The sequence below is a fragment of the Anomaloglossus baeobatrachus genome, chromosome 8 (assembly GCF_048569485.1).
Source record: "Anomaloglossus baeobatrachus isolate aAnoBae1 chromosome 8, aAnoBae1.hap1, whole genome shotgun sequence".
NCBI classification, from domain to species: Eukaryota; Metazoa; Chordata; class Amphibia; order Anura; family Aromobatidae; genus Anomaloglossus; species Anomaloglossus baeobatrachus.
In genome coordinates this window covers 250,942,234-250,959,752 of record NC_134360.1, presented here as the reverse complement: position 1 = coordinate 250,959,752, position 17,519 = coordinate 250,942,234, and the positions used below count along the sequence as shown (strand labels likewise).

Below are 17,519 nucleotides of genomic sequence, written 5' to 3'. Positions count from 1 at the left end.
GAAAACACAAGGAGGACACACAGGGAAAAAATGCATAAACTACTTATCCACAGATGACACAGGCAGATGTTCAGCAAAGTTACAGCAACTATACCACAGAGGAGTACAAGCCACCTGCTTGCAACCAGAGCTAAAATGAACTGAATAATATCAGCACCAGTCCAGGGAAGATGGGAATACTTTAGCAAATGGAGAATACTGATAATCAGCAGCTGGATGGAAGGAGGGCTCCGCTGGGTCCAAAAGGGGAAGAGATGAAAACCCAGAATCAAGGCTACCTATACCAATGAATAGTGACAGCAGGAACAATAGAAAGTCAGGGAGCATTTGTGCAGCCAAACTCTGTGACCTTCTGTAGCCAGAAACCACATGACTGTCTGTCATCCACGACATGCCCATTAAAATAGGACAATAAGAGATTCAGGAGGAAAACAAGAGCAGGAAGAAAACTAAAAAAGACAACTGGGGTAAACTTTAGAACCACACAAAGCAACAAGAACTACAAGCACCAAAAAGTCAGGGCCACCACACAAGACAAATTAAAGGTGGCGTTACACGCTACGATTTATCTGACGATATATTGTCGGGGTCATGGTTTCCGTGACGCACATCCGGCATCGTTAGCAACGTCGTAGCGTGTGACACCCACGTGCGACTCCGAACGATTGCAAATAGGTTGAAAATCGTTGATCGCTGACGCGTCGTTCAGTTTCAAAATATTGGTCGTCCTTTGGAACGCAGCAGACATATTGCTACATTTGACACCTGCCAACGACGAACATCCACATGACCGCATTGGTCAAACAATATATCGCTGATCGCTGTTGCGTCGTTTGTGAGATGTGTACGTGTGACCACTACTAAACGACCTATGAGCGATCTCGGCAAAGCGTAACTACGATCTGGGCGTGTCACATCGCTAACGAGATCGTCAGATAAATCGTAGCGTGTAAAGCGGCCTTTAGACAAGCTATAGCTGGCATAGGAGGAACGACCCAGCCACATGACACATAATGCCACTACTATGTACCGCCTATGACTTACACGTCACCGTCAGCTACTGGCCTGTGATTGGCTGGCAGCGTGTATTGCGGTGCACTGACTTGGCAGGTTTCTGTGCTGCAATATATTTATTTATTTTTATTTACTTTTCTCATTTATTTAGCACGATTAATTGCACAGCACTTTACAAATCATTCCTGTTCCCATTGAAGCTCACAATCTAAATTTCCTATCAGTCTGTGGAGTGTGGGAGGAAACCCATACAAATACGGGGAGAACATACAAACTCCTTGAAGATGTCCTTAGTGGGATTTGAATCCAAGCTCTAGTGCTGCAAGGCTGCAGTGCTAACCATGCAGGCGCACATCCACCTGAAATAGGCATCATCGGGTCCCATGCCCTCAATTGTCCTGTTGCGGTCACATCCTCCATGAACGCGAGCGTTATGTCCCTGCTTGTACCCAGAGCAAGAGGTTGTGCTTTGAAACAGTGGCGTAACTAGAGTCCAATGGGCCTCAGTACAAAGTTTGAGCCTGGCTCCTCCCCCTTGCATGTTGATCAGATGTATGGGCCATTGGAGAATTCTATATCCTATAAAGACATATGAGTTGCCCCCCTCCCCCTTCATTATGTAGTAATGACTCCCCCCCCCCACCTTGTACTAACGTCCCCCATGAGCCACTTCTGGTAAATGTGTCCCCCATCCTGGTAAATATGTCCTCATCATGGCTCTATCCTGGTATATATGGCCCAATCCGGGTATATATGTCCCTATCATGGCCCTATCCTGGTATATATGGCCCAATCCGGGTATATATGTCCCTATCATGGCCCTATCCTGGTATATATAGTCCACATCCTGGACTCATCCATATATATGTCCCCATCATGGCCCTATCCTGGTGTATGACCCCCATAATGATTATATCCTGGTATATATGTCCACATCCTGTACCCATCTTGGTATATGACCCCAACATGTCCCCATCCTGGTATATATCCCCATCATGGCCCCATCCTGGTATATACTGTATGTTTCCATTCTGGTATATGTCCCCATCATGGCTCCATCCTGGCATATGGCCCCATTCTCAGACATATGATCCCCCTTCCACACTCAGTAAAAAAAAAAAAAAGATTACACTTACCTTCCCCCTGCTCCCTGGGTATCTTCCTACCATGCTGTCATGCCGTCAACTGACCTCAGCGTGTAAGTGGTGCAGAACATGACATCACTATCATGCTCACCCACTTGCACCACGCTCAGCTGCCGGGAGATTCGCTGCTCCACATGCTCGGGATTATCAGCGTGTGGAGCAGTGAATATCGATATTTAATAGCAGCATACGTGACAGACCAGACGCTGCAGGAAGGTCATGTGTGCTGATATTAAAAAAAACCTGCATATTCACTGCTTCCCATGCCCCTAATCTTGCCCACTTCTCAGCACCTGCTTCAATGTAAAGTGGTGGGTGAGATTATGGCCATGGGGAGCAGTGAATGTTCTTATCCTTAATCGGCAGCTGGCACATTGCAGTGCAGGGACCTGATGAGTCTCTGTGCTGCAATGCATTTCAGCAGAACGTGCACCCTCGGACATATGTAGCGCCCCTGAACACCTCAGGGTGCTACAAGGTTCTTCATCTCCACAAGGATGCAAGGCCTTCCCCCTTAGGTACCCAGAACCCCAGTGCCAGTACCAACAAAAACCCAGGTAATCCCAGTTTTTGCCAACAATCCCCCATACAATGGTACTTAACTACAGTGGGACCATGGATGGCCGCCTAGAGGTGGAGCCACTCCAGTACACTAGTTGACCAGCTGGGAGGGACAGACTTTGGAGAGTAGTCTAGTCTAGAGTTGACAGTGAAGGTGAAAGGTGTGACTGAGCAACGTCCTGACTCAGATTGACGGTGACCTGGTACCCAGGAGAAGTGGTTGCCGGTGGAGTGCAGTGGAGTACTCCCGGAACTATGCACCGACGAGGTACAGGACCCTAGGACAGAAAGAGCTTCAAGCCGACCTGTTAACACCTGCACAGCAAAGGGGACCATCAAGGACCTTGCTGACCCTAAAGAATCCGAAGACTCAGTAGCAAAGGGAAAATCGGTGACCAGAGACTCCAACCCCACAGGGTTTACGCTATCATCAGGCGGACAGAAGTGGACAAACCACAGACTGGGGACCCCCAGTGTTCCATACCATGGGGACTCACCAGAGACAGGTGCAGGGAGGAAGGTACCAGAGAACCAGACTGGCACTGGGACGACGGGGACCTGGAGGCGAAACCAGTCGGCCTCGGGCAACCAGTTAGCACCCCAAAATTGAGTAAACCAGTTGCACTGAATACCTGTCTGGACTCCTTTTTCCGGCGTCCACTGCACCATACACCTGCTGGGGCAAGCCCTACTTGCGGAGGGGCTACCATACTAGTTGCCAATACCATTAGCCCCAGCAAGGACATTCTGCAGCGGCGGCTCCCTATATTCAGCTGCAAAACCGCGTATAAACTTTATTCACAAATCCCCTGTAAATATCCCCATTACAAAAAGGGCCCAGGGCACGGAACCGGGTAACGGCCACCATCGTGACAATTCCAGCACGTACTACCCGGAACCGAGTGTCCCTGGGTGCTACACGTACATCCAGGTGAGACAGGCGCTGGGGTCGGCAAGCCCCAAGTACCCTTGGGCCCGGTTGCGATCCTAGAGACCGCGATTGTTATGCCCCTGCTTCGAACCCTATTGTAGTGGATCCCTACATACGTAGAATGGACAGTCCAGGCGGTTGGAGCTGAACCTTGTAAACCTTGTGGTGGTGGTGGTGGCATCACAGTCTATCGCCAATTGGAAAGGAGCCTTCTTCAAATGAGATCCACTTTTGCTCAGACCCTTCTATCTTCCTACAAATATACCTGTAATTCCACATTCATCAGCTTTGGGAATACAGCTTGGTTATCTTTCCTGTACCCAAGCGGAGCTGTACCTATTAATATTAACATCAAAGCAGGCTTATCAAAGCGGACTGCGGGCCGACTCCCCTGGCGATACACAGCGAAGTGATTCAATACGAGCCGCCGACAAGGAAAATTAAAATGACCCTCCAAATGCAACATTTTATAAGGACATACAGTAAGGAGTAGACTCAACGCTCTTCATATTTATTGCAAATGCTTTATATAATATACCCAGACGTATCAAATATAAGAAAAATCACAATAATAACAACAGCAATAATACAAATGCATCAGCAATCCAACAACCAAAACATCACGCTGCAAAGTGACTTATTAAAAGCCGCAGGATATATGTCCTGAGCCGGCGGAAGACGTGGAATCTGAATCAGTGTCCAATATGATCATTATTAACATTAAGGGGAAAAAAAAAGAAACGGCGCGCACCGGAGCCGCGAATGCTATTAAAGCTGCCAGCAGCGCGCCGCGGCTGCCTTCCATTCGTCTGTTGACAAAGCAGGAGAAGAGAAGCCGCTTTTGTTTTACCAGTTGTGGGAAGAAAAAAAAAAGAATGTTCTTAGGTACACGGGGTCACCTGATCTCATAGGCAATTACAGAGTTACAGAAAAACGAAAAAAAAAAAACCCATCTCTGCAGCACGTCAGCGCATAAAAAGTCACATCGGGGAATTAAGTAGAAAAAAAATGACTTTTTAGATGTCGACTGTTGAATCATTTTGAATTCCACCTCCAGAGCAGAAAATGATGAGTTTAATATCATAGCGGGAGGTGGCTCGCATCTCCCTTTAAAGACAGCTCTCAGCATCCAGCAGGTTCCCAGCCAACAATTTATTACTTTCTCCTTGTCTTCGCAGACAAATTATATGACAATCACTCTCCCTTTTAATTCCAGCATGCTTTGCTTCATCTTATTTTTAATTGCTTCTCCCGTGAAGGAGCAAACTTTTCCTGTAAGCTGCCGCTCGGGTTTCTTAAGTTATTTACTGCGAATATTTACCCCAAAGAAAAAATCAATCTGCTCGTTACACATCAGATGGATGTTCTCGGATTGTGAAAATGTAGGTATGTGCAGAAAACACGTTGCATAGACTCTTCAATGTAGTGTGCATCAAAAAGAATCAGTGGACAACAAACAGGAAAAATCCGCTGGGAATCCGTCAGAGGAAATAAAATTTAATTATTAAATTATTAAAAATTATTATTAAAAAATTATTATTAAAAAATTCATGACACTGGCATATAGTATACTGACATTATGGGTATAGGTGGTTTAAAGATGGAAAAAAACAACACGTTTCGATGGCGGTGCCTTCTGTAATGCCTGATTGGAGCAACAGACTCAGACTGGCTGTAAGGGGAGTCTAGAGAAAAGCCGCTCACAAAGCAGGACCCCAAGAACTCCGCAACCCTTTAACCCCTATACAGGGATTTAGAATTACACAGAGCCCCAGAGATCACTACCTGTGGAAGGCTGCAGTCCATGGTCATCAGGCAGGGTCAAAAACCAGGAGATGCAAAACAGGAACCGAATCGGCAGGCAAGGGCGTAGTGAGGAGACAAAGCAGAGGTCAAATCCGGAACTGGCAGCAAGGTACAAAAATGACAGGCAGGAGGGTAGTCAAAAAACAAGCAAAGGTCAACGCACAGGAATCAACATACAAAGAGCACATGAGCCAGGAGTACAGAACTATCTCTGGCAGTGGTCATGTGACACGAGGGGGAATAAGAAGGGTGTGGTATCTTCCCATTGGCTGCAGGTGAATGTTGGCAACTTCAGCTGGAAGACACACGCCACCCACAGTCAGCCAGTGGTACTGCAGGGTCCAGGGAAACCCAGCCTAGTGGATGAGCGGAGCCTGTACTCCGCAGAGCCACGGGCACCGACTCCTCTCCCATCACCAGCACTATCCATAGTGGGAGCATAGCGTCGTCTGGCGATCGGAGCAGAAGTCGCAGGAGCGGGCTCCGGTGGGGATGTGGCACCTTCCTCCAGTTTCAGTACATGTGAGTTTAAGGGCTCGTGCGCACGTTGCATTTTTCCTTGCGTTTCCGCAGCGGTTTAAGCTTTGTCAAAATGCATGAATTTTGGTTTTCAAGCAAAATGACCATAATTCCATTTGGCAAGAAAGTGTTGTAGCCACCATCACTTAGCTCCCTGACGAAGGCGAGAGTCGAAACATTTATTTGCACCTTGCACTCGAGACAATTGTCCTTTTCTCTTTTGTGCTGATTTTTTTATATCGTCTAATATATTACACCCTGAGCTGTTGCTTATACATGACATAGTATTTATTGATCATTATATTTCCGCATTGGACGGTTACCGTATGTACTGGTATTTTTTGGATGTTTTTAATATATACACCAGTGGTGTTGATTTATCTGTAGCTGTTCTAAATGAACTTTAATTGCATTTATTGGACGGTTGTTTGTTTTTTCTCCTTTTCCTAATTTGTCACGACTATTTCCAGCTAATATGTAGTCTACATATATTCCACATGACCAATTATTTATACACTAATTTACATTTGATTATCTATATGTTTAGTCATGCGGTTCAGAGTCCTGTCAACAATCTTCCTTGGCCAATCAGGTCGTGAGACACCTTAATTTGCAAACAAAAGATGCTTTGTATCAGCACCTGGATGGGAGTTTGGAAATCTGTATAATGTGTCGCATCCAAGAAGAAAGATTACCAGGAGAAGATTTTTGAAGAGAATCCTTTCTGACACTTTTTGGCAATCTGTTTGTTGAAGGATGGGGGCGGTGGCCGCTCGTACGCCGCAGTTAGCGGTTCCCCGTTTGTGTGCGCTTCTCTATGTGGTGTAGGGTGCATGGCACTTCCTCCTGGAGGACGCCGGCCATCTCCCCGTCCACACTTACAGGGGCTGCCAGACCGAGTTCACACCACACCAGGGTCTCTTTAACACAACAGTCTTTACTGTTAGTTGCATTATAGACACGTTGTTCAATGTCCTTCCTCTATGACTGGGATATTCTTTCCTGCTAGGTCTCCCACTTTGGGTGCAGTGGCACCTTCGCTATTCCTAGGTTACCGTTTCAGCAGCGGCAACCTCTCCTCTCTCCTTCAATACCCTCAGAGTGATTTACATGGGTCTTTGGTAACCCTAGATTGTCCTGCTTTCCTCGATCCAGCTCCCCTACGAATCACGCCCAGGTGGCTTCACCAAGCCCAGCTGGAATGAGCCTCAAGCTCCAGACCTTTTGGGATTGACATCAGGTTTTCAGGGTCTACCATGGCACTTAGGTGTCACGGACGTCTTCCAATATTAGGAGATTTGTGACAGGATTAGGCCCTGAGTCTCCCTTAGCCTTGTGAGACTCTGGTGATTTAATGTATTTTCATTTTCTTTGGTGTATTAGGGGTTAATATCAGTTCTGTTGCCAACAGCTTTCTAGCAGTCCTCGTTGCTGCTTTGTTACCACGCCAATTAAGTAGTGGCAGTTCCCAGCAACCATTGCTGTTGATAGAATCCATTTTGTCCTGGTCTGCCTAGGTGGAACAAGCTGCTGGGGTTTTGACCAGAGCTCATCCGTCTGCTGCCTTGGAGTCTGGCTGCTGCTGTGAAATTTGTGTTGTATCCTTTTTTTCCCCTGTGTCTACCTTTCCCTTATTTTGTATTAGTGCAGCAGTGGGACTAGTAATCCTCACTTGGCAGTTCACTAGTCAGGGTTACTGCAGGGTTTTCCTAGGGTTTCAGGTATCCTGCTTGGCAACAGATGTGGAACCTGTACAGGGCTGGCTAGGAGTGCAGGGTACAGCTGCGCATGAGTGCAGGAGGTGTCCCATCTTCACCCTCCCTAGTGCCAGGGCCCATCATTGTTTTGAGTGTCCCTGGTGTTCCGCCTTTGTTGTGGTGTTTTTTATAGTGCGCCAGACAACCATAGGTCTGAGTGCAACTGTCAAGCCATGTATTTGGACTTCTCCCACTCCAATCGTTTCTTTTTCCTGCTGGCAGAACCTTAATTGATCTGCTCTCCCTCTTGTAACCAGGAAGTCTCTCACCCTGCTCAACACTTGTCCCACCACCAGTGAGCTAGACCTAATATTCACTGTTTTTATTACTAACAAAGTCCATCTACATTGCTATACTTTACATTACTTCTTATAAATTACATTTTAAACCTTCACCTCACACTACATCTTACTTAACAGTCCCCACTTTGCTATCAGACTAATAAACTTCACTACACATTGTTTACATTTACTTTACATAACCATATACTTTACATTCCAGGGGGCTCTGCCACCCTCCTACATTGTTATACTATATTACTTCAAAACGTTCTTTTCACATTTCTGAAGAGAGTCCTGTCTGACACTTTTTGCCAATCTGTAATGTTATACTATATTACTTCAAAATTTCCTTCTTCAGTTGGATGCCAATGTCCTTTTCAGTCAGATGACAAGGTCCTTTTCAGTTAGATGACAGGAGCTCTAAAAAGTTTGACTCACTATGAGTATATTGTATATGAAAGTCTGCAGATGTTATATACGCCCGGCCCTCGTTACACACATCCGTATCTTAAAGCCTTCAGACGATATGCCTCCTTATACAGTATACGTCTACTTTTTTACATTGCTACACTATTGTAAGTCTCGCACAGATCGCCATCACCGTATATTATTGATTTGGTTACTTTCAATTAAAGGAGAAGACAGATTTTATTACCTGCAACCATTAAACCGTTCTAATACCATGTGATAAAGCACTAACCCATTTTCTTAGTGAGTGTAATGACGTTTTTTTCTCTTCCTAATGTGCTCGGGTACCATTTTCCTCTATTTATTGGTGAAGTCACGGAAATAAAGCTGTAGGGGGCAGCAGGATTGTATTCCTCTGCTGACTTCTTATTAAATTGCTTCTATGAGCTTCCCCATTAATGTGGGAAATTGGGGCATATTTATCAACCTATTTATACAGGAGTGGATGTCTATTTTAATAAAAACATATGCGGAACAAAACGAGCATTACCTAAAAAATTAAGAATAGTTCTGACTGTGTAGGGGACCGCAGAGTAAAGAATTTAAGTGTTTTATTTAAAGAGAAGCTCCATAATTGCATATTTTTAGGATTATCTAAAGTATGTAATAAGTCCCCTGTTCTTGTTATTTTTAAATTATTGTATCCATTTCATCATTAACAAATGTGTTGGGAACATGATTTACTAATTTATAACGATCAGTTACTTGCTATCAGCCTTTCTCACAGACTGTTCAGCTCTTTAACATGTCTGATGATGAAGGAGCATGGTCAGTTTGTTTGTCTTATTTTATTCACAATGCTCCCCTGAGAATTTTGCTTTTCGTTGCTTTAAAATCCGCCTTACGGTTCCAGAGATATGGGCCTTTAAATGTAGATCCAATTTGTATGGTCTTTAAAAGAAGATGGAGCTTATTGTTTAAGTATGTAGAGAAGACTAAAGACACGCCCCCAGAGAATCATGTGAGCCACGCCCCTTTTGAAAAGACTATACAAAGTAGAGCTAGATAAAAAAGTTAATATCTCTGGAATTGTACAGCGGATTTAAAAAAAATAAAAAGGGAACTACTCAGGAGAACAGTGTGAAAAAAGTAAGAGCATTAATTGGCCACTTTTGATCTAGTGGCAGGTCTCCTTTAAAATGAACATAACTGGAAAATGTCTTTAACGTTGAAGTAGAATTGGTCACTTAGTGGTATAGCTGCGCAAGTAATGTGTGATGGAAGCTTCCATAGAAAAAACACTGAGTGGTATCATTTGTGTGACTTGTAAATTTGCAACTGTTATGAAAGTGATGAGAAAATTCATGTGATTTACTACTACTTTACCATCTTTTAAAAGTTACTATGTACCAATCACAGAGAAAGCTTAATTACAATCAGTAGAGACGAAAAACATTGAACCGAATCAAAGAGAAAAAGTTTATTTCAATCCTTTAAAGGGAACCTGTCGCTAGATTTGGCTACTATTAGCTGCGGCCACCACCAGGTGCGCTCTTTTATACAGCATTCAAGAATATTGTATATAAGAGCCCAGGCCACACTGTAGAATGTAAAAATCACTTTTATAATACTCCCCTAGGGGGCGGTCCGGTCCGATGGGTGTTGCTGCTTTCCAGTCCGGTACCTCCTCTCTGCTGTGGTCTCCATCCTCTGTCTACCCAGGCCAGTTTGGATGACATGTCCTACCTCATCTACACAGGCTGACATTGCGGTTCCTGCGCAGGTGCACTTTGATCTGCCCTATGCAGGCACGAGGAGGGGTTAAAGACCATCCGCGCATGCACACTACAATACTTTGATCTGCCATGAGCAGGGCAGATCAAAGTGCGCCTGCGCAGGACCTTAATGCCTGCCAGTGGGGATGACGTAAGACGTGTCATACATATGTTCCTCAGAAGAAAGAGGACGGCGATCACTGCAGAGAGGAGGCGCTGGACCGGAGAAAGGAGGTGCCAGACTGGAGAGCAGCGACACCTTTCAGACCGGACCGCCCCTTAGGTGAGTATTGTAAAAGGGATTTTTATGTTCTACACATCGACATGGGCTCTTATATACACTATTCTGGAATATAGTATAGTAATATAGCTCAGTGGTGGTGGCTGCAGCTTTTAGTCGCCAAATCTGGTGACAGGTTCCCTTTAAATTGTAATACTAGGAACCAAATGTGCTATCTTAAATCACGCTCCATTAGGCATTCCAGTAAAACTGTAAAGGCAAATGATCCATCCGTCATATATCAATCAATAGTAATAATGGGGTGTAAAGGGGGATTGGTATTTATAGGTTGTCAACACTCGCGAGTCCATTTCGTCAGAGCAGAAAACCGTAGGACTGCCTCTATGGCTGTCGGGGCCGCTAAGATCATGGCCGTTGGCAGTACCATTTCTGGCGCAGGCTGCCAGCTGACTACTGGGGCTAAATATTGGCTGATCGCGAGTGGTGAATCGGCTTTCAAGTCACTGAATTACCCGGTGCTCTAAATGGGGAGTGTGTTGTAATTGCTGTTATATTTATTGGGAAATGTTGATGCGAATCTCTAGATCTGATGGAATTTTTTTTATTTTGCCCCAACAGAAGAGCAGTTTGGAGTTTTACATAGACATTCATGCCCATTCCACCATGATGAACGGTTTCATGTACGGGAATATCTTCGAGCAAGAAGAGCTATTTCAGAGACAAGCCATTTTTCCGAAGATGCTCTGCCGAAATGCCGAGGACTTCTCTTTTGTAAGTATCTTGCCAATGTTCTTATCCACATCGAGCAGTCAGAACAGGGCCTAAATACTGGCTTAAAAGCAGACAGCCATTCTGTGTACTAGATTATATTACAGGGACTGTGCTAATGAATTTTACATATCAAAATTACTAGAAAACATTGTCCATCTACACTGATCAGCTCTACCATTAAAACCTCTGTCTTTAATATTGGGTAAGTCCTTTGTGCAGCCAAAACAAGTTTCACCTATCATTGATTGGCCAAGTCAAGTATGGACGGATGGACATGTTCTACAAAGGCCCACTCTTGTCGCATGCACCTGAAGAACATCTCTAGAATCTGCCCCTTTCTTACCTTGAAAACAACAAAAAGCGTCATCGTGGCCCTGATCCACTCCCACCTTGACTACTGTAACTCTCTATTAATTGGTCTCCCCCTAACTAGACTCTCTCCTTTACAGTCCATCCTTAATGCAGCAGCCAGGGTCACCTATCTGGCTAATCGTGTTTCGGATGCTTCTGCTCTGTGCCAGTCATTGCACTGGCTGCACATACATTATAGAATACAATTTCCCACAAATATCTCCACAACATGGCACCCCCCTACCTCTCCGCCCTCATCTCTGTCTATCACCCTACCCATTATCTACGCTTTGCACTCGACTTTTGACGAACATCCACACTAATCCAAACCTCCCACTCCTGGCTCTAAGGGGTACTTTGCACGCTGCGACAACGCTAGCCGATGCTGTGATGCCGAGCGTGATAGTCCCCGCCCCCGTCACACATGCGATATCTTGTGATAGCTGCCGTAGCGAACATTATCGCTACGGCAGCTTCACACGCACTTACCTGCCCTGCGACGTCGTTCTGGCCGACGACCCACCTCCTTCCTAAGGGGGCGGGTCATGCGGCGTCACAGCGACATCACACGGCAGGCGGCCAATAGAAGCGGAGGGGCGGAGGTGAGCGGGACGTAAACATCCCGCCCACCTCCTTCCTTCTGCATAGCCGGTGGAGGCAGGTAAGGAGATGTTCCTCACACCTGCGGCTTCATACACAGCGATGTGTGCTGCCGCAGGAACGAGGAACAACATCGTAACAGCGGTCGTCCCGACATTATGGAAATGACCGACGCTACACAGATCTCTGATTTACGACGCTTTTGTGATCGTTTATTGGCGCATCTAGACTTTACACGTTGTGACATCGTTACCGGCACCGGATGTGCGTCACTTTTCATTTGACCCCGACGATATCACAGTAGCGATGTTGCAACGTGCAAAGTACCCCTAAGACTTCTCCCAAGCTGCACCAATACTCTGGAATGCTCTACCCCAAGAAACTAGGAGGATACACAACTTGCACAGCTTCAGATGCTCTTTAGAAACAACTGTTTTTAGGGTAGCCTATCACCCTCTCTAATCTCAGAACATTAATTCTCCCTCAAACTCTTCTGTACAAAGACAGGCTGATGACTAGTTCATGCAGCCTTTTATCTATCCCCCCCATTTTTTTGGAGATGGCTCTACCATCATTGTAAATAAGCACTTGGACCTTGTGTAACTCCCACCTCACCCCATTGTAAGCTCTTATGAGCAGGGATGTCTTTATTTTTGCTTTAATTATTGTATCTTCTATAACTAATACGGTACTTATATTTGTTTCTATATGAACCTCTGGTTTCTAAAGCGCTGCGGAATATGTTGGCGCTATAGAAATAAAAATTATTATTATAAGGGACATGATATCACAGATGCCAAAACCAATGCACCAATCTGCGATTCCGCTAATTTGTGCTTCACTGTTGAGATATATTGAGTTACAACTTTAATGTAATATAATACGGTCCTATTGATGCTTCCATAGGGTATTTGCTGCCAGAACCTCAAAGTTCTTTTCAGACACAAGACACAAATTCCTGTCTGAATTAGGGCTCATGCAGAGGTCAGTTTTTCCGCGTATGAGCTTGATCAGTGTTTGGCACGGATAGCATTCGTACCTGGTGTAGTTTATGGGTCTGGTCACATTTTTGTCAGACCTATGGGTCCAAGAAAAATCACAGAGACATGTAGTTATTGATCCAAATTGGCAATGCAAGTCTATGGATCCGTGAAAAAATTGGACATCATTTGGATGTCATCTGTGCGCAGTCCATTTTTCACAAATAGGATTTATTTTAACCTGAGAAAAACTGATGAAACTTAGACCAAACTTTTATGAAACTGATGAAAATCTGATAAAACGGTGAACAATACCATTGATAAAATTAACATACAAGATGGGGTAGAGAAGGGGTTAATACCGCGCATCAGCTGAATGAAAATGTAGGATGTTGATGAAGATAAGTATTCTTTTATTTCATAGGTCTACGCGTTTCGAGGTGAAAACCTCTTCCTCAGGACCAGTACATCAACAACAAGTTGACATAGTTTGAATGCATAACATTCTGGCTTCCCACAACCACCACTAGAGGGAGCACACTGTGTACTGGTACGCATTAAACCCCATGACGTGACAGTATGCTGCCTCTAGTGGTGGCAGAAGGTAGTGAGCATAATACATTTTAAAATTGTGTAAGAGACTTGATACTCTGTGTTGCGGGGTGTGAGGGGATAACAGGGGACCGGGGCTCCTAGACTGGCCCTCAAGCTAAGGGGCCCTACTGCAAAAGGGAGACAAATGGTTAAGAAACTTGGGCCACCTTCCTTGCTCTGTTACTGGCCAGCCATGATTTAATACCCCCTCTCCCCCACCCCAGGGGAAGGCCGGGATAGGAATGGTTGAACCCACAGATATGGACAAACAGGGGAAACCAAAACTCTATTATTTAGCATGCTCACACAGATTTATCAGACAACAAATGATAAGGAAGGAAATAAAGAGCAGGGAGGAGATAACCTGACGACAGGAGGAATTCCACAGTACACCAAGCAACATGCAGTAAATCACCAGTTACTGGAACATAACAGCACTCTGACCGGATAAGCAAAAAGCTATAGTCTGCATGGGAAGACAGGTTCCTCCCCCTTAAAAAGGCGGGGTGCAACTGTGATAGGTCTACCACAACATGTGATCTAAAAGGTAACCAGTAGAGATTTAACTCCTGTTAGCTCGATCACTAATGAGCACATAACTGGTCGACGCCTGTGCAACTCAGAAACACCAGAAAAAGTATAGTGTGAAGTGTCAGAGTCTATAGTGTGAACAGCGTCTGATGCCGCCCTGACACTCGGTGAGTTAAAAGTCAAACATTGTATGATACTCTGTATTTGGAAAAAAAATGAGCTTGAAATGCTAAAAAGATACATAAAAAATGTATATCAGCACACAATTATTTTAATGGGGATCAACTGATAACTCTTTTCTGTTACTTTGCACGCAGCTGATTTCGTTTTTCACGCGGTGGAGATAGGAGACGTTGCGTTTAGGATTTGTTGCTGTTTTCTTTTTTATTATTGTTCATCAAAACTTTGGTAAAATAATAACGAGAAATAAAATAAAAGTGAAGGTCATTGTGACCTAAAATAGCAGAGTCTGCAAACTTCAGGAGACATCATAAAAAAAGAAGCATTTGCCTGATGGAAAGTAATAGAAGTGTTCCCATCAGCGAGGCAGCATACAGTAAATGGCTTTATTTCACTGTTTGCAGTATTACAAAGCCTTGGTGCATTCTGTATGGAGCCAGTGGAAAAGCAATAATCCTGTAATTATAGGGCCTCTTTAACGCACCCATTTTGCTGATTACATTTCTTTGCTATGTGCGGGAGCAATATCGCTCGGACCGCGGGACCTCGGCCAATTTCCATTTTATTTTCTCCACATTATAAGCACTATTATTTTTATTGACTATTGCAGGGAAAATTCACCTGATCTTCACTCCAAGGAAAAAGAAATATCTTTAGCGATTTCTAAAAAGAAAAATCCTCCCAGGCAATGTGCGATTGGTAGCGGCTAATTGCCATTAGAGCCGGTGCACCCAAAGGGTGAGGCCGGACGAAAATGGAACATCATGTGGTTTTATCGCAAATTGACACACTTTACTCTGCAGGTTTGTGGATACTCAGTGTGCAGATTTACCCTTTAATACCTATGCAGCGCAGCAGCCTGTCAGTCCATGGGCTCTGTCCTGGATTTGAACCCTGGACGTCTCGCACCCCAAGCGACAATCATACAACAAGACCAATGAGGGGATGTTATGTGGTTTTGGGCTTTAAGGACCAAATACATTTTATTTAGTTGTTGTCTCTTTGCAATTCAGCAGCCAAGAATGTTTACTGCCTTTACTGACATAGGACACATCAACCAGAAATATTTAGCACATCTTTTGTCTAAAGTTTGCACCTGTTACGGGTGACACAGTCATGTGGTTTCTGGCTATAGAAGGTCACAGCGTTTGGCTGTGCAGAATGCTCCCTGACTTTCCATTGTTCCTGATGTCAGTATTCATTGGTATAGGAGCTTTCCTGCTGGATTCATCTCTCCCTCTTTTGGACCCAGCAGGAGCTCGCCTTCCACCCAGCTGCTGATCATCAGTATTCCTTTGGTGTTTAAATATCCTTCCTTTGGACTGGTGCTGGTGATATTTTCAGTGCATTCAAGCCTTGGTTGTAAGCAGGTGGCTTGTACTCCTCTGTGGTATCATTGCTGAACTATTTGCTGATCTTCTACCTGAGTCATCTGTGAATAAGTAGTTCATGCTTTTCCCGTGTGTCCTCCTTGTGTCTTCTATAGTGTTTAGTGGGGTTGATAAAGGACTCATCCCATTCATTCCCTATTTAGAGCCCAGCACTAGGGATACCTATGGTCAGGTATGCGGCTCGGCGCATAGGTTAGGTGCAGATCCTAGCTAGGGTGGTGAGGAACCCCAGGGACCAGCAGTAGGTTTTGTCAGGGGTCACCATCTTCCCTTTCCCTATATACAGGGTTTCCCTTCCCTTTTGCCATGCGCTTGGTACTTCCCCATGCCTTGCTTGACACATTTCTAGACAATATACACAGCTGTTGATCAACAGTATTCTCTTGGTGCTTAAATACCTCTTCCTTCCTTTCTTCCTTGCTTGGACTGGTGCTGGTGATATTTTTCAGTTCCTTCAAGCCTTGGTTGCAAGCAGGTGGCTTGTACTCCTCTGTGGTATTGTTGCTGAAAACGTTGCTGAACTTCTACCTGTGTCATCTAATGATAAGTAGTTCATGCATTTCCCCCATGTGTCCTCCTTGTGTCTTCTATAGTGTTTAGTAGGGTTGATGAAGCTCTCGCCCCACCTGTTCCCTATTTAGGGTCTAGCACTAGAGATACCTAGGGTCAGGTATCCAGCTCGGCGCATAGGTGTAGGGATACCTAGGGTCAGGTATCCAGCTCGGCGCATAGGTGTAGGGATACCTAGGGTCAGGTATCCGGCTTGGCGCATAGGTGCAGAACCTATCTAGGGTGGTGAGGGACCCCAGGGGCCAGCAGTAAGTTTGATCAGGGGTCACCATCTTCCCTTTCCCTAGATATAGGGTTTCCCTTCCCTTTCGCCGTGCCTTTTGGTATATCCTCCTACCTAACGTGACAGCATCATCCAACTATTGAACTTAGGCCAGAGTTACACTTGCGTATGACTCGTGCAAGTCTCGCATCACATCACCCGGCACGGCCTGACGCTCTCCAGACATGAGCGTCTCAGCTGCATAGAAATACATGTAGCTACTGTCCGGAGAGTGTGCGGTTGTGCCGGGTGATGTGATGCGAGACTCGCACGAGTCATACGCAAGTGGAACTCCGGCCATAATGAATAAATCTGCACCCAATGTTTTCTATTTGTGATTGACCTCTTGCAAAATTAGATAAAGACAATCCCCATCAAAGTTTAACTGTTCTGAGGAGGGAAAAATAATGCCACATATTTGCAAACCGTGCACACACATTTCAACATCAAGCCTTAATCATGCACTATATAGAAATAAAAAAGATTATGAAGCTCAGCAATTTCCATTAGTGAGTGCCGGTTGCTCCTGGGCTGCCAGGCATCCACTGCGTTGGCCATAATTGACTGTCTCCGAGCCTTAGCCAAGCTGAGAAACAATGTTCTATTAACCACTGACAGACACATTGAAAAGATTACTCTCCTTAAAGCATCTGTCAGCACTGATTGATTTACCAAGCACCGCGGACTGAAAAGGTTTCAAGTGCAGATACAATTTTGTAGGCATTTATCACACCAAACTAAAAAGAAATCCAGATTATATTAATAATGCACCGGGCTTTCACATGCAAACCGGGCAGATCGAGTTAATAACTTGTTTGCTGTGAAATGGGATTCACTTTGGAGATGGTTTC

The 17,519-nt window shown here is 44.8% G+C and overlaps 1 protein-coding gene across 7 annotated transcripts in view; it reads left to right on the top strand.

The window, feature by feature from the left end:
* The window catches only part of LOC142249007 (cytosolic carboxypeptidase 6-like), a 2,064,630-nt gene that overhangs the window by 1,833,704 nt on the left and 213,407 nt on the right, over nt 1–17,519 (top strand). For all 7 annotated transcript variants that reach the window (XM_075320539.1, XM_075320540.1, XM_075320543.1 and 4 more), the window contains one exon: nt 11,057–11,209. In XM_075320539.1, the coding sequence (XP_075176654.1) occupies nt 11,057–11,209 (153 nt within the window). The remainder of the gene's footprint in view (nt 1–11,056; nt 11,210–17,519) is intronic.